A 25,377-nucleotide genomic window follows, 5' to 3' on the forward strand; every position below is an offset into this window, starting at 1 on the left:
AGTAAGGGAGCACATAAAGTCAGAGTTGTTACCCTCTCAAAAATAATAATTTTACTTTCATTTTTATTTATGTGAGAAAATATGTAATATTCAAAATATATTATGATTTTAGACTTTTAAATGCTTTGTCATTCACAATAATTTACACATATGAAAGATTATTTGGCACATATATATGAAACAGTTTTTTAGTATCTTATGGATACTATTCTTATGGAGTCATGCTTCCTCTAATAATTCAGATCTAGTAATTGGAATTTACTAGTTCAGATCTTATTATTATGAAAAGATTCTTCTTGTTTTTTAATTTAACTTTTTATTCAGAAGTAACTTCAAGCCAGGTATGGTGGCTCATACCTGTAATCTCAGTGGCTTGGGAGGCTGAGGTAGGAGGATCTCGAGTTCAAATCCAACCTCAGCAACTTAGCAAGGCCCTAAGCAACTTAACAAGACCCTGTCTCAAAAATGAAAAAAATAAAAAGGACCGGGGATGTGATTCAATGGCTAAGTGCCCTAGGTTCAATCCCCTGGTACGAAGGAGAAGGAGAGGGAGAAGGGAGAAGGGAGAAGGGAGAAGTGAGAAGGAAGAAGAAGAAGAAAGAAATATCTTTAAACAAAAAAAAATGAAATTACAAAATATTACAGTGGTGTGTGTGTGTGTGTGTGTGTGTGTGTACGTATGTGCACATATGTGCATATACATATATTTTTCCTGAACTTTGACAATAGTAATAAAGTGGCACTTTACCCGTGAATACCTCAAAAATATTCTCTTATACATCCACAGTAATTATATTTTATGTGCCAGTTTTGTCAGTTCATTTTCAAATTACTGTTTTCTATATTTTATATTTCAATTTTATCTATTAGCCTAATAATATTAGTTACAGTACCCCCACCCCCCAATATAGATCTACTTTAGAGTCAAGTTTTGAATGTTGTCATATCCCTTTGTGGTTTAGTTCTTGTGAGGGGATGATCTCAGTTCCTATTTAGCCTTACTTTTTAGCAGATCCTCTGTACCTAGACCTCAAGAGTTTCTCAGTGTTCTTGTCTTATTCCCCACATCTCTACTTATGGCAGCCAGACTCTGCCTTTATTTCTTGGTGGTGGGTGACAGTTTGAATGGTCTTGAGAAAAGATGTATTGAAACTAGGCAAGAGGTTTTTTTTTTCTTGTTGTTTGTTTGTTTTTTATACCAGGAACTGAACCCAGGGGCACTTAACCATTGAGTCATATCCCCATCCCTTTTTTGATTTTTATTTTGAGACTGGGTCTTCCTAAATTGCATATGGACGCACTAAGTTGCTGAGGCTGGTTTGAACTTGCGATCCCCCTGCCTCAGCCTCCCAAGCTGTTGGGATTACAGGCATGCACCACCATGCCTGGCTTAGAGGAGATATTTTAAATAAATTATATGTGGTCCTGTCCATTTGCTATATGTGGGCTGCAAATTTGGCATTAGGTTTTCTAGAAGCCAATTTCTATTGAGAAACAAGATCAGTGCCCTGATTAACAGTGTCCCAAAGGTAAAAACAAACTGTTACACATGGGAAGTATCATTTGGATTGGTATCAAGATCAAAGAGCTATGTATCCCTTGAGTCCTCATAAAGAGGACACTATTGATTGACATCCTCAACAATACCTTTACTATAAATAGGACAGTAGTTTCATAGGACTGTTTTATAATGTCTCTGAATGTGGGCCAGTTGCCTAATATTAAGTGCATTTTCATGAAGGGCAGAAATTTGTGCATTTGTGTATGTGTGTCTTCTGTTTAGACTTGTGCTAGGGCAAAATTACAGACTGTCAATTTAATTGTAGGGCCCTTCTTCAAATGAAATTTTATCAGGAAGAAGTGAGATTGGGTGGTATATGTATTATGCTACTGGCACAGCTCTTTCTCCCTTTCTCATTTTTCTGAGGGAGTGAGTCTCTGCAGAATGACTAGCATGTAGAACACTTGTCCAGAAAAAAATTGGTGAATTGCATAACCTCAGGTAGTTCTGCATAAATATGTCTACTTGAACTGAATTTTGGTTTTGTTCTTTAATATACTGCATTATCTTAAATATACTACATTATACTTTAATATACTATATTATCTTAAGATGTCACCAAATTTTAAAACACTTTTTTAATCATCATTCACTTTTTGTCAGACATTGACTTTTTCTTCTACTTCACAAATAAACTTACTATACTCTCTATAAAAGCAGAAATGACACAAAACAAAAACCCATGCTATCCATATGTGTTAAAGAACTGCATGATCCTTTCTTTGTTTGATGCTAATCTCTCCCCCTGTCTTCAGGAGCCATCATTTTCTTCCTTCTTTGGGACAGTGTCCCATTTGTTACCCATTCCCTCTGGGTTCAGTGTCTCCCCTCCTCTACTGGCTCCTCTTTTGTAACCTCAGAAAGAGAACCCCCTGTTTAGCCAGCAGTCTCTTTTCCTTTCAAAGTACCCTTGAAAAAGTAGTTTACATTTACTAAATTCCTTTTCATTAAAATTTTTACATATGAATTTATATAAATATGTAAAATCATGTAGAAATACAACAGTGAATATTATGTTTCTACCACCAAACTTAAAAGCAATATTATAATACAGTTGAAAGTCAGATCTTCTTCCTTAAATGCTTATCCTTCCCTACCCTCAATAGTAACAAGTATCTTACACTTGATGATGATTATTCCACTACATTTAGTTTTTGCTTTTACTATGTTTCTACAGACCCCTAAATAGTATGTAACTGAGCTTTCCAACTTGAATACTGGGGATGATAGAGGGCCAGATGATGATTCTCTTGGCCTTCAGAACAGTAGACCAGCCTTATTCCTCTGCCACAGTGTACCATACAGATGTTGTTTTCTGTGTGCTATGATGAAAAAAGTTGGGGAGCATTAAAACTTTATGTTGGTAGTAGTGTGTGTTGTTTTCTCTTATTTTAGTCAATTTTTGTATGAGATTCATCTGTTAATGCAGGTGGCATTTTTTCCCTTGTATTTCATTGACATCTGGTATTCCATCATATGAATATATCACATTTTACCCATTTTCTTATTAGTGGGTATTTATTTTGATAGTTTATAATTTCTTCCAAATAATGTTACCATGAAGACTCTTACATGTGTCTTCTTGTATGTATTTAACTAGAGAAATTCCAATGAAGGAAATTGTGCAGTTTTAGGGAATCTTCTGGAATCTTTACTAGAATCTGACACATTGTTTCTGAAGTGGTTATACCAATTTACATTTATCAACAATTTTAAGTCACCTTTGTTTTCATCCTGTTCTGGAGATGGATGGTGGTGATAATTATGTAAGGTGAATATAAATTAATGATCTAGAATTGTAGACTTTAAAATGATCAGAATGGTAAATTTTGTCATATTTTACCACATTTTAAAGATGTCTTGTTAGTCTGATAACCATTAAATCTCACTATGCTTTTTATGTGCTCTTTCCTAATTGCTAGTGAGGTGTCTTCATATGCTAAATGTTCATTTATGGTCCTATCCCTGGGATATTTCATATGCATATCTTCTGCCATTTTTCTAGTGAATTGTTTGTACTTTTCTTATCAATTCTTGGAAGTTTGTTTTTTTTTAAATTTTAATTTGTTATATATGACAACAGAATGTATTACAATTCATATTACATATATAGAGCACAATTTTTCATATCTCTGCTTGTACACAAAGTAGAGTCACACCCTTTGTGTCTTTATATATGTACTTAGGGTAATGAAGACCATTTCATTCCACTGTCTTTCCTACCCTTATTCCCCTTCCCTTCCCCTCCTTTCCCTTTTCCCCTTTGTTCTATCTAGAGTTCATTTAATCTCCGCCCCTGCAGCATATTATGAATCAGCATCCTTAAATCAGAGAAATCATTTGTTTTTTGGGATTGGCTAATTTCACTTAGCATTATATTCTCCAGATCCATCCATTTTCCTGCAAATGCCATGATTTTATTCTCTTTTATTGCTGAATAATATTCCATTGTGTATAATGTACCACATTTTCTTTATCCATTCATCTACTGAAGGGCATCTAGGTTGGTTCCACAGTTTAGCTATTGTGATTGTGCTGCTATAAACACTGATGTGGTTGTGTCTCTGTAGTATGCTGTTTTTAAGGCCTTTGGGTATAGACTGAGGAGTGGGATAGCTGAGTCAAATGGTGGTTCCATTCCCAGTTTTCCAAGGATTCTCCATATTGCTTTCCATATTGGCTGCACCAATTTGCAGTCCCACCAGCAATGTATGAGTGTGCCTTTTCTCCCACATCCTAGCCAACACTTATTGTTGTTTGTATTCTTAATAGCTGCCATTCTGACTGGAGTGAGATGAAATCTTAGAGAAGTTTTGATTTTCATTTCTCTAATTATGTCTAGCTAAAAATATTTTGTTGATTGTATGTATTGTACACATTTTCTTTTAGTTCATGTCCCTATAGGATGTAGAAGGGCTTTTCCCCCCACTAGATGTAAGATAAGAATTAATTGAAAATTTAAGCAAACTTAGGATCAAAGTAAAACCCTTTATTTTACCTCAAAGATGAAACTAAAGTTAAAAGAAATAAATTGACTTAATGTATCACATTAGCAATGGACACAGCTCCTAAACTCACACCTTTCATTCAATTGCTGTTAGGTAGTAGACTTAGTAATGAGCTGTGAAACGTGAACCAACAACATAGCAGGATCATAGGGTTTCTCTGAATTGTCTTTAATGAACAATGAAGTAACTTGCAGAACAGCAGGTATACAAACCCCGACAATAAATAGGTTGAAGCCAAGGGATCCAATTAAGAAATATGTCAAGAAGAAAAGATCAATGGAGCTTACTCCTGACAGGATCTACTGAGGTCACTGTAAAGTTAGGATATATAGTCATGTTTCTCAATGTATTTCAGAAGGAAATTTTCTTTAGTAGCACAGGTAAACTAAAGTTGGTCCAGTCACTGACCCCAATACCCATGTTAACATAGGATTGGCTTGTGGATAAAGTTCCCCTGAACAGGATGGTCACCATGACAATTCTGGAGAGGACCAACTATGGTTAAAAACTCCCCAGTCCAACATGAGGGAGGAGATGAGAATCTGATTGGTGAAGATTGCATAAAATGGACCCCAACTTTCAAGGAAAATATAAAACAACAATAAATTTGGAAGCAGCGCTATTTCCTTTGCTGTTTTCTGCTCAGAGACGACCCACTCATTCTCTTGAGAGTGTACTTTGCTTGAGTCTTAATTTTCTCTTATTCATAATAAAATTATCTTGCTTGGATTTTCAAAAAAAGGAAACATAGATATAACTTATTACCCAAATTTAGTCTATTCCAGAAATTTTGTAAACAATAAAGCTTCAAAGTATCCAAATCTATATTTTATTACCTTAAAAATCGAGTATTAATAACTAATTCCTAGTCCAAGCAAAACCTTAAATAATTTTCCCTAAGTTTCAAAATCTTCTTAAATACCTGATATAAAAATCTCAAGATTTTCTGCATAATATAAAGCATTTAAAATATCAGATGCTTAGTTATTTAACACTTACTAAATTCATTGGTTTGTGTGTTTTGGACAGATTACCATACATTATCAGATATTTCTTGTACACTGCTCCAACGTGCACTAGAGTGTAAATAATGAGAAAATGTTAAAGAGAGATGGTAAATGCAAATAACTACTAGCTAATATCCATATATTTTGTAACAAATATTCAGATAGCAAAAAGTTAAATGAGGAACATTGGACGTAAAGGTTAATTTTGAGAGAGTTGTATCTTTGTAACATTTGGTCTTCTACCTGTGACCATAATTTACTTATAAAGCCATTTTTTAAGATGAAAGCATACTGATAGAAGAATTGCCCATATGAGATTTGATGATGAGAGGTGAGACAGGGGTCTGTAATCCCATTTGTTGTTCAGTAGTTTCAAGGTGTATGGGAGTAAGCTAGAAAAGGGGCTCTCATCAGATTCAAAGGAAAGATAGATAGTTTCCTCCTCTGGGCTCCTGAAACTGCAGAAATAAATGACTGTGAAGCATTGTTAGACCAAGTGATGAGATGAAAAAAAAATCTCAAAATGGATGTTTCTTTGTGTTGCTTTTGCTTGTAGTTACATTGGAGCATAAGATATGATCTTACCTGGAAAGTAGCTGAGATACAGCTGCTGAATAGACTGGATAGTCTCACTCAGATTCATAAGCAGCTTAAATATGTACTCAGGCTGATTCCTACTTTTGTTATATAGATATATAGATATGTAGGAATATAATTGATAGTTACTGTCTCTTTTTGGTAGATAACCCTGTATCAGATTAGAAAAATTCCCACAACAAGGCAGTGTCACATAAATGGTTAAAGATGGTTAAGAGTCCAGATTTTCTTGCCAGGTTGCCTGGATTCTGCACTTTTGCGTTGCAATTTGTATACTGTTTGACCTTGGACAAATCACTTAACCTCTCTATACCAGTTTTCACAGCTGTACAATGGTGATGATAATAGTCCCCTTTTCATACAGTAAATATTAAATTAGTACATGTGTATACATATATACACACTTATATACATACATACATACATATACACACACACATATACATACATATATACATACACTTAAAACTGTGCCTGGTATGTTGTATATGTTATACGTTGTCGATTTTTAGTTACTATTACAAATTCTCTTTTGTTAATAAGAGATTATTTTTTTCTTTTGAAATTGTGAACAAGCGTTGAATTATTTCTGTAACTGATGTTTGACATTTTCACTGGATTTTGTTAGCACATTAATATTTGTTGAGCTTAAGAGTTTCAGATTTATTTTATGACTAGAATTTAATTAGTATAGCTTTTTAAAGGCTCAGGATTTTTGGTGGTAGTTCCTGTTTTATATTTATTTCTGGATTGCTTTCTTTTAGCTTTGTTGACAATGCTAACATTACCTTCTAACCATCAAAACATATAAGCATATTGCAACCATTAAAGAACCTGTTATCTGATGCCAGGGAAATGCGTTCTTACAGTTGGTGCAACTTCTTAGTGGGGATAGATTACTTTGCCTGTATTTTGGTGTTTTACCAACAGACCAGCTGTTCATTTATAATTCTGAGATTAAGTGAATGGAGTCAGTTTATAGTTACCAGATGAACAAATAGTTTTGGGAGAATTTACCAAAACAATAAATTTTGTTGTTTTCTTTTGAAAGTTTTCTTTTGAAAGCTTGCTAGTGTTGAGAAGTCTTCATAGAAACAAACTTTATAGAGTTATTTGTATACAACTGGGACTGAATTTATGAGCTGTCCTCTAACTTGCTAAAAAGCTGAAGATTGACAACCTCTTTCATACTGCATTATCTAGCTTGGCTTTTAACTCCAAGAGAACTGTGTTCACAAATTGATGCTCTGTTCCTTTGGGGTTGGTATAGAAGCATTAAATTGTACTAAAATATTCATATGTGAGTGCATTTAGCTGAAAGCAATTGATGTTCTATTCCCAAGAGGACAAAGAGAAATGCTGTATGGACCTGCTGTCCAGAAAACACCCTAAGCATGCTTCTTAAAGGTAATTACATGGCCTGGATGATCAAAGCCCTTACGGTGAAGCTTAAAATGACAAAGGAGAAGTTGTAGAATTTATAAACTGTGGCTAGGATGTGTAAGTTATTTGGTTGTGCAATTTAATTGCCAAAAATTAGAAGTTCTAACTATGTCTTTGGTTTGTTTTCTCAGCTAATTTTTATTAGATTGCTTTTGCTAAAAATTTATTCCAGGGGACTAATATCATTGAAGTTTTTTTTTAATCCATTACCATTTCATTATATAAAGTTAAAAGTTTTAGAAGTTTCAGAGATTCTATTCTTTTTTTAACATATATACTGTTAACTGCTAAAAGCATGCCACTGATATGATAAATTGACTTGTCTTATAGATAGTCAATCTAATTTAACAACTGGCATGGAAATCGATAAGAGTAGAGAGCAAGTCTATGTTGTAGCTATCTCGGTGTGGTAACTTAAAAGGAATAAAACTATTCTAAATTTCTGTTCTGAGAAACCAACACCATGTAACTTTGGTTCTTTTATACAAAAACTAATTTATTTTCTCATGTATAGCTTCAAGGTATGATAGAAATGCCTATGAATGTCAAAGAACCTAAGATGCTGTACCAAATGGAAATGTTTATTCAATGGATAATTCGTCATTTGGCATATGTGATTCAATACTTGTATTCACTTCAGAGCCAAAGAGAAGAGTACTAAGATTATTAAAGAGTATATTAATAACTTAGTTTAACTCTATGTTAATGTTAACCAAACTTAGTGTGAAAGAGAATTTGGAAAATGATATTTGGGGTAGGGGAATGTATTCCATTTCCTTACAGTGAGATTGCTTTAGAGGATTTTCAGTTAGGTTGGATGCAGAGTAAATTTATTATTTTTCGACTGGCATTACCTTTTTCTATACTATCAGCTCTATTCCAATTCTTAAAACTTCAGAAGGTGCTTAAAGGAAGTTTTGTATAACTTGGGCTGAACTTCACAACTCAAGTTGCTTTAAAAAAATAACTATTTTTAGAACAATTTTAGATTTATAGGCAAATTATGAAGATAGTACAGAGGATTCCCATAAATAGCATATCTGTTATAATTCCCTGTTAATATATGTGAACTTTTTATTTTTGATGATTATCAAAAAATCTCAAGATTCTAGAATTTTCTTAAAGTAGAAAATTTTGTGATGGTTTCTGTCAAAGTGATCATTTTCTAATGGCTTTTCATTGTGGGAAAGCATAATATAAAATTTGCCATTTTAACCATTTTAAATGTCCAGTTCAGTAACACTAATTATCTTCCCAGTGTTATGCAACTATCATCACTGTTTCCAAAAATTTTCATCACCCCAACAAAAACTCTCTATCCATTAACCAATAAATAATTCTTTATTACTGTCTAACTCAACCTCTTTTAATTGCTAATCTACTTTCTGTCTCTGTGAAGTTGCCTACTCTAGTTATTTCATATAAGTAGAATCATAGTTTTTTAAAAAAATTATTTATTGGGGCTGGAGTTTTGGCTCAGTGGTAGAGCACTTGCCTAGTATGTGTGAGGAACTGGGTTAGATCCCTGGCACCACATAAAGGAATAAACAAATAAAATAGAGGTATAGGGACTGGAGTTGTAGCTCAGCTGTAGAGCACTTACCTCATATGTGTGAGGCACTGCATTCAATTCCCAGAACCACATATAAATAAGCAAATAATATAAAGGTCCATTAATAATTTAAAAATATTTTTAAAATAAAGGCATAAAAAATATTTATTTTTATGTGGTACTAAGGATCGAACCCAGTGCCTCATATATGCTAGGCAAATGCTCTGCTACTGAGCTATAGCCCCAGCCCCAATATTTGTCCTTTTGTGACTGACATTTAATTTAACTTATTTTCAGATTTCAACTATGTTGTACCATGTATCAGAATTTCATATCTTTTTATGGCTGAAGAATAGTCTAATAATTCACGAACATTTTGTTTAGTCATTCATCTGATGATGGATACTTGGGTTGTTTTATTTTTACCTCTTGGCCATCATAAATAATGCTGCTATGAACACTCATACAAATGTCTAATTATTTGAGTCTCTGTTGCCAGTTTTTTCGGGGATAGACCTAGAAGTAGAATTGCTGGGTCAAATGATAATTCTGTGTATAAGCTTTTGATATTTTTCTCTGGTTTGTTTATGACTCTCATGAGCTTCTTCCCACTTACCAAGTGGTGATGGTTGGGAAACCTGAGTTCTAATGCTAGCTGTTTCCTGTGGCCTCGATTTTTTTATTGATAAAGAGATAATATGTAGATACTCACAAAGGTTCCTCACAGTTCTAAAATCCAATATAAATATGTACAATTTAACATATTTTGACTTTGATCAGTTAAGAATCTTAATGATTAAAATTTGATATCAAAGTGAACTTTGTATATAATTTGTTAAAATGCAACTTTTGTAATAGACTTGTTTATATATCAAAGTATTTTGATGTCATATACCCAAGTTTTTCAGTATGAATTATCTATCTGAATATATTTGACCAAGTATACTTTCAGATATATTTGAAGTATATTTTCATATAATGAAAAATTTGAGAATTATTGTAGAAGCTAATTAGGTAAATGCAAATCAATTAAATATTAAAATTACATTTTAATGAGAAAATATTCACTTAAGAAAAACTTGTTTCAGATCCAGAACATTCTGTGTAATTGAAATCTGCAATTAAAAAACAGTATGAAAAATTTAAGGGCTGAAATTTCATTTTTTCTGGTTTACATTTAAGTTTTGAATTGCATTTCACAATATAGTCAATGTTCATGTTTTAAAAAATTTGAACTTTGGGGCTGGGGTTGTAGCTCAGTGGTAGAGTCCTCACCACTGAGGAAGGCACTGGGTTCCATCCTCAGCACCACTTAAAATAAAGGTATTGTGTCCATCTACAACTAAAATAATTAACTTTGTATTTGAACAAATGGGTTGTTAAATTAACATTTTGAACAAAAAATAGGTACATGATAAAATACGTGGTAGTGGCGCAATAGTGGTATAAACTGCCGTCTGCTTTTGGCATATTTATAATTAGGCTAGTTGTGAAAAAGATATTAACTTGATTCCCTCTACTTAGGAAAAAAGATGGGCTGGTAAAAAGAATATGGAGGAATTTATATCTACGGATGAATTTACAGTTTCAGAGAACCTTAGACCAAAAAGTCCAAACTACATATTCTCCGAGTAATAAGCACCAGTCCATCTGCTGTGCCATGAAATGTCCACTTATGTAAAAAATCTTCAGGGGCTAGGTGAGGACTACCATTTCTTCTCCCAACTAAATCTTCTGGCTTTGCTTCCTGACATTTCTTTTTTTAAAAAAATCTTTATTTTGTTTATTTTATGTGGTGCTGAGGATCAAACTCAGGGCCTCATATGCATGAGGCAAGCCAAGCCCTCTGCCATGAGCCACAACCCCAGCCCCAACATTTCTTTTTAACAGTTATTTGAAACCAGTTATTGACTTCATTGAAAGCCAGATCCAAAATTTTAACCAAAAAGTATAAGCTAGTTTTCAGTACAGGCCTCATAAATTAAAACTAACAAGCATTATCAACTATAAAATCAAGAAATAGGGGCTGGGTTATAGCTAGCAGTAGAGCGCTCACCTAGCACATGTGAGGCCCTGGGTTTGATCCTCAGCACCACATAAAAATAAATTAATAAAAAATATATATTGTGTCCAACTACAACAACAAAAATATATATGTTTTTTTTAAATCAAGAAATAATTTCAGTTTTGCCCCTTCTGTGAGTCAGTCTCCTTGGTATCCTTGGAGCTGGTGCACATCTGCACTAGAGGCCTTCTCACTGACATGTAATCATTGTTAGAAAATAAAGCTAAAGGGTGTTGCTCAAGTCAATATTTCTGGTAAGGAGCCTAGAAATGATGTACAGACTAGTACTTCTAGTAGCACAGGGTTAAAGCTAAAATTAGCTAAAATTGACAGTACTATTTTTTTAACATATGCAAATGTGTAATTTGGCTATTCATCTGATCTCATCTTAGAGTTTTTTTCCATCTAATATAGATATATTTGTTGGAGTTTTAATAGACTGGTGACATCAGTGAAGGCAGTGCTGTCCACATTGTGTGGTATAGTAGAAAAAATGCTGAACATAGAATCAAAGGACTGAAGTTAACAAGTGCCTTTTAAGAGAGGAGCATGGTGGGGGCGGGGGCTGTAGCTCAGTGGCAGAATGCTTGCCTAGCACAGGTGAGTCACTGGGTTCAATCCTCAGTACCACATAAAAACAAATAAAGTTATAAAAAGAATATGTTAAAAAAAGCATGGTGGTTGCCAAGGGGTGAGGGAAATGGGAAATGTTGGTGAAAGTTTCAGTTGTGCAGGATGAATAAATTCTGGGGATTGAATGTACAGAATGGTGACCATAGCAAATAATGCTGGATCAAATCCTTGAAATTTGCCAAGAGAGTAAATCTTTTTGTGTGTGTGTGGTGCTGAGGATAGAACCCAGGGCCTTATGCATGCTTGACTATCCCTGAGCCTTGCCCTGGGCACTAAGAGATTAAATCTTATGTTCTTACTGCCAAAAAAGAAAAACAATAGGTAACTGTGAGGTGATGAGTATGTTAATTAGCTTTTTTGTGGTAATCTTTCACAACATATACATATATTAAATTGTACATCGTATGCTTTCCATTTTTTTTTTCAAAAATACCTTAATAAAGGCTGGAGTAAAAGCCTGCCTTTCACTAGATATATACCCTTGGAACACTTAGCAAGCCTGCCTGAGCCACTGCTGTCTTCTAGTAAATGCATATAATTTCTGCCCTATAAAGATGTTGTAGTTAAGTGAGATAATATATCTAAAATACAGTGTGGTTACTGGCAAATCATGGGCAGTGTATGCAGTTGTGGTGATTGGTAAGCTGTTTTGAATTGTGATAAAACATGAGCCCATCTCTGCAGGAACATTTTGTCTGATGGTTGGGACATAATTTCAGCTTCAAATCAAGAATGTGATTTAGCCAGAATCGTGCCTGAGAGTCTCATAACACGGCAGAGGGCTGTTCTGAGAACAGAGCCATGGAGAATTGTACTCTCTTGTGGGGCCTCTTCCAAAAAGAAGAGTCTTAAACACAATTTGGCAAACAGAGGAAATAGTTTGGTCTTTTAAATGAGCAGCAGGATGAAATATAGCAAGATTAATGCACAGGAGGCTCTCAGTAATTAGAAAATAGAGTTCAGTCAATCTGCTCAAAGGCATTCATTATTTGCTATGATAAATTCATTTAACTCCTAACCTGGCATTTATCCTGTGTTATATGTATTATGTTTAGCTGTAACAGTTGCTATTTAAGGTTATGCCTAGAGTCTATTGAGTAAAGAAGGCTGAGAAAGTGTTTTGTTCTTTAGAACTCTTGTTCTATCTGAAACAGTTTAGGGATATTGTTTTTAATCATATAGCCATCAACCTCCCTCCCTCCCTTCCTTCCTCCCTCCCTCCCTCCCTCCCACCTCCAGTACTGGGGATTGAACCCAGGAGTGTGCTACCATTGAGCTACATCCCCAGTTCTTTTTAACTTTTATTTTGAGATAGGTCTAGCTAAATTACTGAGGCTGGCCTTTAACTTATCCTCCTGCCTCAGCCTCCTGAGTTACTGAGACTACAAACATGCCACTGCACCCAGCAACATTGGACCTCTTAACTTCAGTAAGAAGTTTTAAAATTTTTCATTTAAAGAGATGCAGTTTTTCACATTTCTTGCCCAACTCTATCTAGAAAGGGAGACTGTTGGTAGAAAAGAAATTAAAAACCTTAGTTTTTAAAGAGGAAGCAATATTAACTTGGTTTTCCTGCTCCGAATGCTCCAGATTTAACCACTCCAAGCATCCCCATGTTTCATATAAACAAAAAGTTAATGTTTAATTCTCTCCATTAGTAAAGAGGATCTGAAGTTGCTGCAGGCAGAATACTGTTCCAGTTCTAGAGAAGTGAATTTATGAGTTTGTCTGTCATAAACTCATGATTTCAACTTTATTTATTTTTATTTTTTTTTACTATGTGTGTGTCTTGGTACCTGAATCTGGAGTGTGTATTTCTGCATGGAAATTATTAAGAGATTTATTAAGAAATTTACTCCAACATCTTATGCCAGTTCTGCCTAGGAATTTGAATAGAGGTTCCAATGTAGCCCACCAAGTTTTTGCCCTCCTGTTTTTTCGTGTGCATCTATGGTTATATAAATGTGTTTCTAAGTATCATGTGAGCTGCATCCCATAGGTTGTGACACACTCTGCCATGTTTGGTGCTTTGTTCCAACTATTTTTTAATTTCTTTTTTTTTATTATTATTTTTTTTTATTGGTTGTTCACAACATTACAAAGCTCATGACATATCATATTTCATACATTAGATTGAAGTGGGTTATGAACTCCTAATTTTACCCCAAATGCAGATTGCAGAATCACGTCGGTTACACATCCACAATATTTTTTAATTTCTGTTTTAATTTTTCAACTCAAATACTTTAGGTGCTTATTTTGAGAGTTGTGGGGTTTTGAGGATAAAATTTTCAAGTCCTTATAGAGTTTTAAGAAAAAAAATGTACAATTTACCAGAGAGAAGAATTTGGTGCTTGGAGTGTTGCTTTTCAAAATATAAAACTTCCTATACCCTAGTTTTCAGCCACTGTTGGTTTCCCTACAGGGGTGAGGGATTTGCATTATCTGTCGGTGACTCTGTCCCCTGGCTGCTCTTTGGCTCGGGCCTCCTGTCTCTGATCCTCATCTGCAGCTCTGCCACACCATTGATTTTCCTCTCGTTCCACCCTCGCTGAGTTGAAAACAATCTATAGATGGATTTCTGAGCCAGTGCAAGCCATTCTGTCTCTAGATCTGCTGTTAGGCCATAGCACCCTAGTAGAGCTTATGTTCTATGATTATTTTAGATTAGTGCTCTCCAACTTGGTAACCACTAAGCCATATATGGTTTGAGGGCACTTGATTTGTGGTTAAATCTGAACTGAGATTACATTAGAATTAGTTTTATCTTAATGTGACTACTAAAATTTTAAATTAAATATGTGTCTTATAAGATACTTATGTTGAATATCTGTTTGGGGCTTAACAGTAAATTGGACTAAAATTACAATGTGCAGCTAAGGGATGTCTTTCCCCATGGTTTCAGCACTGAACTGAAGCAGGGCTCAGGTAATACCCCTTAGAATCCAGGTTTCCTGCCCAAGGTTGGGTAAAGCAGGAGTGGAGCCAAAACCTAATCATCTACCATCGTTCTCTAACTGCTGAATCAGCCATTGTTAGATTTCTGTAAAAGTATTAAGATTTCAATCTGGTCGCCTTTTTGATTCTCAGGCATGAAGTTTTGTCATACAAGTAGGACCTTTAAAAAGCCTTTTGAAAAGCCCGAGGGAGCAGAGAGTAGATGGCAAGAGCAGGGTCCTGTTTGGCAAAGGGTACATATTTCACCCCCTGATCTGCTTCTTGCTCTTCAAACCCTTCCCACTCCCCAGAGGCAAGTGCAAGTGAGGGGTTACACAAGAGACCAGAGCCCTGTCACCCTTCTTTGCTATTTTCCTTTATTATGACCATGCTTGGCCTGTGTTGTTCGACTGTAAGCTTCTTGAGGACAGGGGACTGAAAATTTGTTATCCTTTATTAACTGTTAAGTACAAAAGAATGTTAATTAACAATAAAATCAGCTCACCAGCACCACTGACTGTTCCCCTTTCATAGCACACTTAGAAAATTATAATATTTGTACCTCAAGGGGATTCTGGCTGCCTAGCATTTCTAGTAGTCCATTCAGTAATTACTTTGTTTAAGTGTACAGCATACCCCATTCTCAAATCATTGTACTGCCATCTGTTGGAAAGTTATTGTAATAAAAATGCAGGTCAGTAAGTGTTTAGAATAGTGCCTCCCTCTAGAGTTGTTCAGTGTACAACCTGCTCAACTGTTCGTGGTCATCCAGGGACTACCCTAGGACCCCTCTCCACCACCCAGTGGGCTGAGGGAATTAATAATATTTGAATAAACCTTAATCCATGAGAGGCACACCAGTATTTTAGGAAACTAGATAATTCTGTGAGCACTGAAGCCTTAATAGTAACCCCCAAAGTAGGAATTATTATAATCCCAGTTTTTCAGATGGCAAGGGGGGATGAGATGTTAAATGATTGATTATTAGTTGGCAGAGCTGGAATTTGAACTTAAGCCATGAGACTGCAGAGCCTGGTTTTTAACCACAGCAATATATTCCTCTGGCAAACCTGTTAAAAACCACATCAGACGTAGCAGTTTCTAAGTCCTGTGGCTCAGTCCATTGTAAGACCTCAGCCCCGAGTTCTTTGGAAGAGTCCATGGTATTTTTCAGGTTTTGGCAAAGGAAGGGGGATCTGTGCTCTCTTTTGCCAGTGCTCTGTGTTGGGTGAGTGCTGTTTCTTCTCTGCATTTCATGGTGCCCTGCAGTCCTCTTCCCGTCAGGTGGCTTGGCTTCTTCCAAGGGTCCCCATTCTGGTACTACACAGTGACCAGCCAGCACTGCTCCCAGCCATGTGGGTGGATCTGTCCTGCTCTCCTGGATTTCCTTCCTGCCTTTGCTAAAGCATCGAGGACTATCTCCAAGACTACCCCTTCTTTTGGTGTCTGTTCTTTTCTTTAATCCCTCCTCTTTTTGAACCTTTAATTGCTGTTCTTCTTTGGAACATCTTTGCTCATTTTCTCTCCTGATTATTTTACTGATTTAGAAGGAAGGTGCCTCAGGGCAGGGATTGCCTTGTTATGTTGTGAAGCAGAATCTGAAGTGCTCCATAAATTAGCATCTGTAGAGAATTTTGTACATACTAATTATTATTATTGAAATACAGAAATGCTTTCTGAACCATGAGGAAGCATCTAGGATATTAGTCTAATTGCCTGTACGTGTTTTTAAAGAGGAAGAAGAAAGCCTCCCTTCCTGCCTGAGAGAGCTGTCAGAGCCCCAGTGCAGCGGCCCAAATCCCTGCTGGCTTCTTGTTTCAGTGCTTTTGTTTTTATTCCCAGAACCATGTTTGCCAGACAGTGAAATGAAGTCCTTTTGGGCTATTTGTGCTGGTCAAAAAAAAAAAAAAAAAGGTAGATATGGCCCCGGGCACCTGTCTTTACTTGGCTTTGGTCTGGAATCTGTTATTTCTTTAGCACATTTATAGTTAAAGTCAATGGAATTCATTTTTGTGGGAGAGGGGGACAAGAAGTTTAAAGCAGACATTTATACTATGTTTGTGTTTACTGCCAGAGTGAATCAACATTTTTATTAGCATTTCATGATGGAATTGGAGCTTTTAAGACTTGCTGCATTTTAATGCCGACATATATGTCAGAAGATTCATTTATAGGGCTATTTATAGGACTATTGATCTTCTCCAGTGCTTGCTTTAAGAGCATACCTAGACGAGTGGTTAGTGAGGCCCTTTCTATCTGTCTAAATAACTTGCTTTAAAAATCATTATACTAAAATCTGTCGGCTTGATTTTCTTGGACATGAATTTTATTAAATGTATTTTGATTAACAATTTAATGAGTGTCCCTTTATGAATGAAATCCTGGTCAGAATAAATTGAAATGACCTTAAAATCATCAATTGAAGTTACCTGTATATCTGAAATAGAAAATAGTGGTGCATATTCAAAGAAACTTGTTTATCATTCATTCGACTGCCCTGAGTCTGAGGAGACAGTGTAGTGACAGGGCCTTATTGCGTTGTCCAGTTGCTCAGGGCATGATTGACACACTGGGTAGGTTCAAGATAGAGACAAGAAACCTATGTTAGCTTTTTACCCCTACATTTTACTTTCTGCAGGGACCTCCCCACCCTGAGACAGCCTCTTTAAACCACATTGCTTCAGGCTTTTGAGGGTAACTGTAAAACAAGTTGAATCAGAAAACAAGCTCAGCTCATTTTTTAGATGAATAACTTACTTTGGGGACTATATTAATTTTTTTTTCTATGTTATATAGAGGTATCCAGCTGCTCTGGAAGCATTTGGGCATTTTATGCCTTTAAAGAGAAGGCCCAGGATTATACTACCAATATGCTGGACTGAGTCACAGGATTCAAGCTGCTGGAGAGCTGAGGGGTCTTCTCTCCTAGCGATCCTCAGCTTTGGATGCTCTGTAGAGTATCTTGGGGGCTTTTGGAAGAGCACCAATGCCAGGACCATTCCTCCTCTGTTCACAGTTAGGAAAACTAAGACTCAGCATGGGGAATTGGCCATACACACTCGGGTGCTATAAAAATCATGATGTTAGGAGTCTTTAGCATTATTCCCAGAGCCTAATTGAAATGCTCTCTTGTTTTGGAGTGAGAAGTTGTTAAATTAGATCACAAGGGGTGCAGAACACAAGCTGGGACCACATGACACTGTTTGGCTTGGAATTATCTGTCCTGTAATAAAACTAAGTAGGACAGAGCCACCTCAGGACTTTCTTCATGTTGTCCATCTTGATGAAAGCCTTAATGTCAGTTGTGACAAAACTATAGTGTCAGTCTGGCTACGTGGTAGGTGCACCTTCTACCCAAGCTGGGGCTTGTTGGTTCAGTTTATGTATGGGAAATGTTTTCAGCAAGACCTTTAATCATACCTAGTAGGTGGAATGCAACAGCTAAGTTCTTTAATTAAGCACTTGTTAAATCAGTTTTCCGTGATGGTAGTGAGTTTAATTTTCAAACATACATACTTTAAAAGTTTTAAATAAGGGGATAGAACAGTAGTCAGTCATCTTTCTCTTCTAAATATTAGGGGAAGAAGCTCAGGGAGAGGTGTAAATATCATCAACATTTACTGAGAAACTATGATATGGGGTCCCTTTAGTTAGGTGCTGAAAATTTTCAGCCCATGTCTTTGAGAAATGTTATTTTTTTTTTGTTCTGGGAAATTTTGTGTGTGTGTGTGTGTGTGTGTGTGTGTGTGTGTGTGTGTGTTTGTGTGTGTGTGTGTGTAACCTCTTGACACTGATTTGTATTTCTACTCTTCCTAAATATGAAGTTTAATAAATATTTCCTAATTACCATTTTCTTTTTTTACTTATTTATTTATAAATGGCAGCAGAAGGTATTACAATTCTTATTACACATATAGAGCACAATTTTTCATATCTCTGGTTATATACAAAGCATATTCACATCAATTCGTGTCTTCATCCATGTACTTTGGATAATAATGTCCATCACATTCCACCATCATTTCCATCACATTCCACCATCATTTCTAACCCCATGCCCCCTCCCTTCCTGCCCTATCTAGAGTTCGTCTGTTCCTCCCATGCTCCCCCTCCCTACCCCACTATGAATCAGCCTCCTTAAATCAAAGGAAACATTCAGCATTTGGTTTTTTGGGATAGGCTAACCTAATTACCATTTTCACAAATACTCTCAGAGAAGGCAGACAGCTAAATCAAAACCTATTTTAATATATTTGAATATAGCATGCATATGTTAATATACAATGTGTACATACTGTGGATGGGACGATTCAGCACCTATGCTGCGCTGTAATATCTAAATGAGTGCCACAGGTAACAAGAAGATTTTTGTGAGATTGAGACAGTTGCTGTAAGATGCTTAGCACAGTGTTTGGTACATAGTAAATGCTTAACAATTCTTATTATTCATGAATCTATTATTATACCACCACTGCTATAGGAATTCATTGGAAAAAAAGAACTGGGTTAAGATTAGGGAAAAGGGAAAGCATAATTTAAGTAATGCATATTGCATCTATTTTACTTAATGTATCTTTTGCCTAAAAATTTCTCATGACAAACACTTTGGGAGGTATGGTATAATATAAATATGCATTAATAATATGGTCTCTTGCTTCAGGAGCTGTATATTGCTGTTGGAATATCTGGAGCTATCCAACATTTAGCTGGGATGAAAGACAGCAAGGTAATTGTACATAATAACTATGGTGCTTTGAGAAAAAATTTTCACTTTTTTTTTCCTTCTGGGTCTGGGGATTAAACCCACAGCCTACTGCACGCCAGGCAAGCGCTCTGCCACTGAGCCACATCCTCAGACCCATGTTTAGGTTTCACTGCATTTCCGTGTAGTTTCAGTGTGTATAGTTAAACCCTTCATATTCACTTAAGCTGGGACTGAACGAAATAGAAGCCACTGTTTACCGCCTGAAGATGTTCTGCTGGCAGGACCGTCAGTGCTATGTCATGGGGGTGCCTGGCCCCAGTGGTGGCTCCACCACTAGCTTCCTACATGGCATGTCCTGTCTGGGCCTCAGAACACAAGTGTCAGGTGATGGCCACGAGCATCCTCTTCAGCTCTGACATTCTTTTTTTTTTTTTCTTTTTTTTTTGGTGCTGAGGATCGAACCCAGGGCCTTGTGCATGCAAGGCAAGCACTCTGCCAACTGAGCTATATCCCCAGCCCTCAGCTCTGAGGTTCTGTGTGTAGAAAACATTAGGCTTCAATAGCCTGATGAGGTTCTGGCCATCTCAGTGGTTTGTGAAGTCATCATCCCTGAATCTCTCTTTGTCCCTTCAGTCTGTCCCCTAATTGTTCTACTCTCATATGTCAGGAGAGTCCCTCTTCTGGTTTATTACCAAACAATGTGACTGGCACGCTTTGGGTTGGAGTGTCTGGCTATTTTAATACCTCAGTAATTACCAAAAGTGTGCTGTGAGACAGAACACTTGATTTTAACTCACTGCATGGACTACTTCTGAAAGTCCTGTGTAATGACTCTGTGAACATATATTTCAGAATATGACACATTAATTCATGCATAACAATGTACAGTTTGAATTATGAACTTATCTTTCATGAAGTCGGAGATGCCTCTGACACTACTGCATTTATCCATTCAGATGGAAGCTTGATATAAAAGATAATAAAACTTTTAACAGGCTTAACTTCTGACTTGAAGAAATGCATGCACTACCTCTTTGTAGCTTCTAAATGAATTGGTCCAAAACCAGTCAGATTTCACAGTTGGATGGCAGGTTTCTTTACTAAGCTCTGAAAACATCAGTGCCAATAGGGAAAAATGTGATTTATGCATTTAAAAAAAAATTCTATACCAGCAGCTATAAAATATATCTTCAGGTAGACCAGTTCAGACAGATCTAGAATTCTGTTTCCCTAAAATAAAAATTCTACATGCCAAGAAGATCCTGGTAAAAATTCTCTTCCCATGCCAACAGGGCTAGATTGTGAAATAAACAAACAATAGTATATGCAAAACAAATAGAGAACAGATGAAGTAAGGAGACCCATGTTGGGGGACAATTCATGAGAATAAAGTTCAGCTAAGACTTTGTTTCCATCCAGTCAACAAATATTTATTAACTGTATTCCTTGTAATAGATGCTAGGGATAGTTAAATGACAAAGACAGTCCCTGTTGTCACTTTCTTTTGTGGGAGACAGATGATTTCTAGTTGTTATTTTGATTAGGTTCTAAAATGGGGTATTAGAATGGCTTAAATCTAGCAGTCGCATTGTCTAATATAAGCTGCAATTTTAATTATCATCATGGTTTACTTGAAAGAATTCGAGATTTGACTGTTACATCAAATGGGTCAATGTAATAAAAGCACTTTTAACTATATACATAATAATATGGTTGAATATGATATGTGCATTTAAAAACTGTTAGGAAGAAGAGCTTGAATTTATAAGGAACTGTTGAAAGCTCTTAGACACAAGCAAGACTTTATCATAGTTGTTTACAGTTGATAATTCAGCAATATCATTTTAGTAATCTGAAAAATGATAAGCAACCCACATCTTTTTCCTTAAGTCACCATAGTGATTCTTTTACACAATTAAGTGCTCATTTAGAATAACTTTTGTTTAGTGGGATTAAAAAGCTTTCAGATGATTAAACTGTGGAGTTTTTTGAGTAGGTGACTTCCAGGAGAATCGTTAGCCATTACTAATTAAATAAATCTCTGCTTATAGCTGTGAAGCTGGCTATACATTCCCAGAAGAGAAACACTTAAGTGAAAATCAGTGCCTGTGATTTTAAGTATTTGTCCTTATGACTTTGAATTTGAGATTTATCTGAAACACCATTATCTCTTGATTAGCCATTGCCTGGACTATCCTATGCTTCAGTCTCAGATATTCTGGCATATTCTGCCCATCCCTTTGAGGATCCCTGCTTAGGGAATTACATGTAGCCTGTATTTTAGGTCAGACTATATCAAAATACTTAATATATTGATACTAGTGGTTTTCAAGGTGCACTAATAGGTTAAAGCTTTACTTCTAGAGATTTGAATTATTCTGATATCTATTAAAATAATACCATATTTGATTCAGAACTCTAATTTTAAAAACTTGCAGTGGTCTTGGAAGGATCCATGGGGAATACCAAATTACTACTACTTTTTTTGTTTGTTTGTTTGTTTTTTGTTTGTTTACAGTGCTGGGGATTGAACCCAGGGCCTTGTACATGCAAGGCAAGCACCCTACCAACTGAGTTATATCCCCAGCTGTTGAATTACTTCTTCTTACTTCACTGTTAATAATCTCACATCACCTTTCATTTTTAAGAATACATTTATAAGAAGTGTGAGAAGTGTTTGACAAGTTTGTAAGAGATACAGCAATTTGCTTGTTTTATGACATTTATTTTTTGCATACATAAGGACTTAATTTTTTAAAATTCTCCTTTAATAACAGGTTGACAAGATAGTTAGCTTTTTTTTTCTTAATATTTTTACATTTATGTGATGCTGAGGATCGGATCCAGTACCTCATGCATGCAAGGCAAACACTCTACCATTGAGCCACAACCCCAGCCCCAAGACTAGCTTTTTATTCTCATAACAGACCCATGATAATAATTTAAAGTAATGAATGGGACAGACTATATGGAGGACACAATAGTTTGAACTACAATGGCTGTGAATTTGGGTGTACACTTTCTACCCTTTTTTAACCCAAAACCAAACACTATTTTTCACACAAAAAGAACTTTGTAAATAAATATTGATTTTAGGCCTGGGATTGTGGCTCAGTGGTAGAGCGCTTTCCTTGCATGTGTCAGGCACTGGGTTCGATTCTCAGCATCACATATGAATAAATGAATAAAATAAAGGTCCATGAACAACTTGAAACTTTTTTTAAAAACAGTGACTTTTAAACTCTTTATATTGAGACAAACTAGTGGTGAGTATGAGATAATTTTACTATCATGCAACCCAGAAACTTCTAATACATTTATAATATTGGCATAGAAGTATCAAATTCATATTATTTGATAGACATTTTAAGAATGTTAGTATGTTGTAAGAGGGAAGTGAAAAATAGAACCACCAATCTGTGTGGTATGTTTTCTTGATAAAAACCAAGTGCTTTGTTTTTATTTCATAGACAATTGTGGCTATCAACAAAGACCCAGAAGCTCCAATTTTCCAAGTAGCGGATTATGGAATAGTTGCAGATTTATTTAAGGTAAGATGGACTTGAGAGAAATTACTGTTGTCTAGATTGTCATCTAAGAATCTCTTAGAGTTGGTGAGGGATGAAGCTATTAAACAAAGACTGTGTGTTTATGTACATACTATTAATATATCACACAGTTTTTTCCTCTACTTAAAGTTAAGTTGCCCAAATAAATATGTGTTGTTAATATAGGGCACTATAACTGTCCCCTTAAGGAGTCCAAATTGTCTTTAGAATATCCGCATGGCTCTCGGCATCTCACTTAGCACACAACTCAAAGTGACTGGAGTCGCCATCACCTCGAATTGTATTTGGCAGCCACCCTGAAGAAAGACCATCAGGGCCACTCACTCAGGGTTGCTGAGAGTGGTGGAGCCTTTCAGGGGAAGAGCAGGCGCTTGAGGCCAGCATATCAGGAGTGCTTTGCTTGCTGTGTTTGAGGGTAAAACCTTCCACATGTAACAAGCTTAGGGAGAGCACTTCCTTCCCGCTCCTCACTCTCTTCACTTCTGAGCTTTCCTCTTACCCTGTCATCACCTCTCTATTTGCTTTCCCACAAGAAAAAGATACTTTAATCATTAAGCTATTTGTTCAAGTAGCAAGAATTTAGTTCTTACTACGGTGTGAATAGAGGGGTAAATATTTCTATTATTTAAAAGTGAAATGAAATTTTCTAAACCCTGACCATGTACCATATTGACATGTTTGCAAATAGGCATCTGCTATGGTTGCCTTTTGTTTTCTACAAGAGGATATTTCAATACATTTGTAAGTGATTTTGCTTATTTAAAGGTGTTTTTCTGTGTGCCAGTGCACTATGTATTGCAGCTCTCGTGGGGGGCTTACATGATAAATAGATGAAGTGTCTAACAGTTGGAAATTATCAGTGTTCATCCAGTGGATGGATATCTGCCTTGGGGCAGGAGCGTATTTTTAGCAGTTGTTGAGGGAATGGCACTGGACCCTGCCTCCTGCATTAAAAGCAGCCCTCAGTTTTAGCAGGAGAGAGAGAAAAGGGAAAGAGAAAGTCTGTGAACTCAGATATCTCAAATGAAAGAAAGTCCTAAGACAGCAAAGTGAACAGGGACCTTGAAACTTTCCACAACTGGATTTCCAACCTCAGGTTCTCAAGCTCTTTTCAAGCTCTTTTTGGTGTCGTAAGAGACCCACATTTGACTAGAGAGAGACTGTTGGGACCAAGACAGCACCTTATTTGGGTTTGGCTAGCATGGTATGAAGGCAGCAACCACCCCATGCTGCTCAGAAGTTCTTTCTATTTTTGTTTTGTGGTACTGGGGATTGAACCCAGGGCCTCATGCTAAGCAAGGTCTACCACTGAGCCACATCCCTGACCCTCAGAAGTTCTGAAATGCAGTTAAGATGTTTTGGATTAATACAAAGGTAGAGAAATTACTCAGCCCTTAAAATGGAGGTTGGAAAAAAAAAAACAAGTTAATGACTATGAACATATTAAAATACTGTTTTAAGTACAGAGTCTCATTTACTACTACACAAATAAAACCAGCCAGGTATGTGCTTCTTTTTCTTGGCGGTATTGGGAATTGAACCCAAGCATACTCTACTACTCTGTCCTTTTAAACTTTGTTTTGAAACTGTCTGTCTAAATTACTGACATTGGTGCAAAATTATGATCCTCCTGCCTCAACCTCCCAAGTCACTGGGATTACAGGCACACACAACCAAGCCCAGCCAAAGAGGATCTAGAGTTAATTTTGTGTAAAAATTTTAAATTGCAGACTATCATATGTAACAAGTATTAGACTAATAATTAATAATTAACAGTTATTAGACTAATAATTTCCGAGGTGATATTTAGCTCACCAAATGTAACCATATAAAGAATAAAAATTAGTATGCATAATATTTTATTCTTTTGTATTTACTGTTTTACTTCACCCTTCAATAATCAGGAATTAGAAAGGACAGGTTTCACACCCCTTCATAAAATATGAGAAGTATATGATACAGAGATTAAGAGCTTCAATTCAAATTCTCTGTTGGTCTTCATACTAGATAAATGATCTTGGCCAGGTTAGTTAATCTCACTAAATGTCAGTTTCCTCCTTTGTAACACAGATACTACACTGCCCACCTTAAAGATTGTAAGAAAGATTAAATGAGATTATATAGTACCCAATACAGTCTGTGATAAATATTAGCCTACCTGATTATATTCTCTTCCATCCAGGTACATAGTAGGTGCTCAATAAAAATAATATAAAAGGAGTTAGAGTGAGGGGGCATAGTGTACTACCTGACTTTGCTTTTAATATAACAGCTTTACAGAGATATAATTCACATGCTAT

The 25,377-nt window shown here is 36.0% G+C and overlaps 1 protein-coding gene across 1 annotated transcript in view; it reads left to right on the top strand.

The window, feature by feature from the left end:
- Positions 1-25,377, top strand: part of Etfa (electron transfer flavoprotein subunit alpha) — a 73,846-nt gene that overhangs the window by 43,881 nt on the left and 4,588 nt on the right. Inside the window, exons 10-11 of the mRNA XM_026400546.2 lie at positions 19,464-19,529; positions 22,979-23,059. Coding sequence (XP_026256331.1) covers positions 19,464-19,529; positions 22,979-23,059 — 147 coding nt within the window. The remainder of the gene's footprint in view (positions 1-19,463; positions 19,530-22,978; positions 23,060-25,377) is intronic.

This window comes from Urocitellus parryii, chromosome 6 (genome assembly GCF_045843805.1).
Source record: "Urocitellus parryii isolate mUroPar1 chromosome 6, mUroPar1.hap1, whole genome shotgun sequence".
NCBI classification, from domain to species: domain Eukaryota; kingdom Metazoa; phylum Chordata; class Mammalia; order Rodentia; family Sciuridae; genus Urocitellus; species Urocitellus parryii.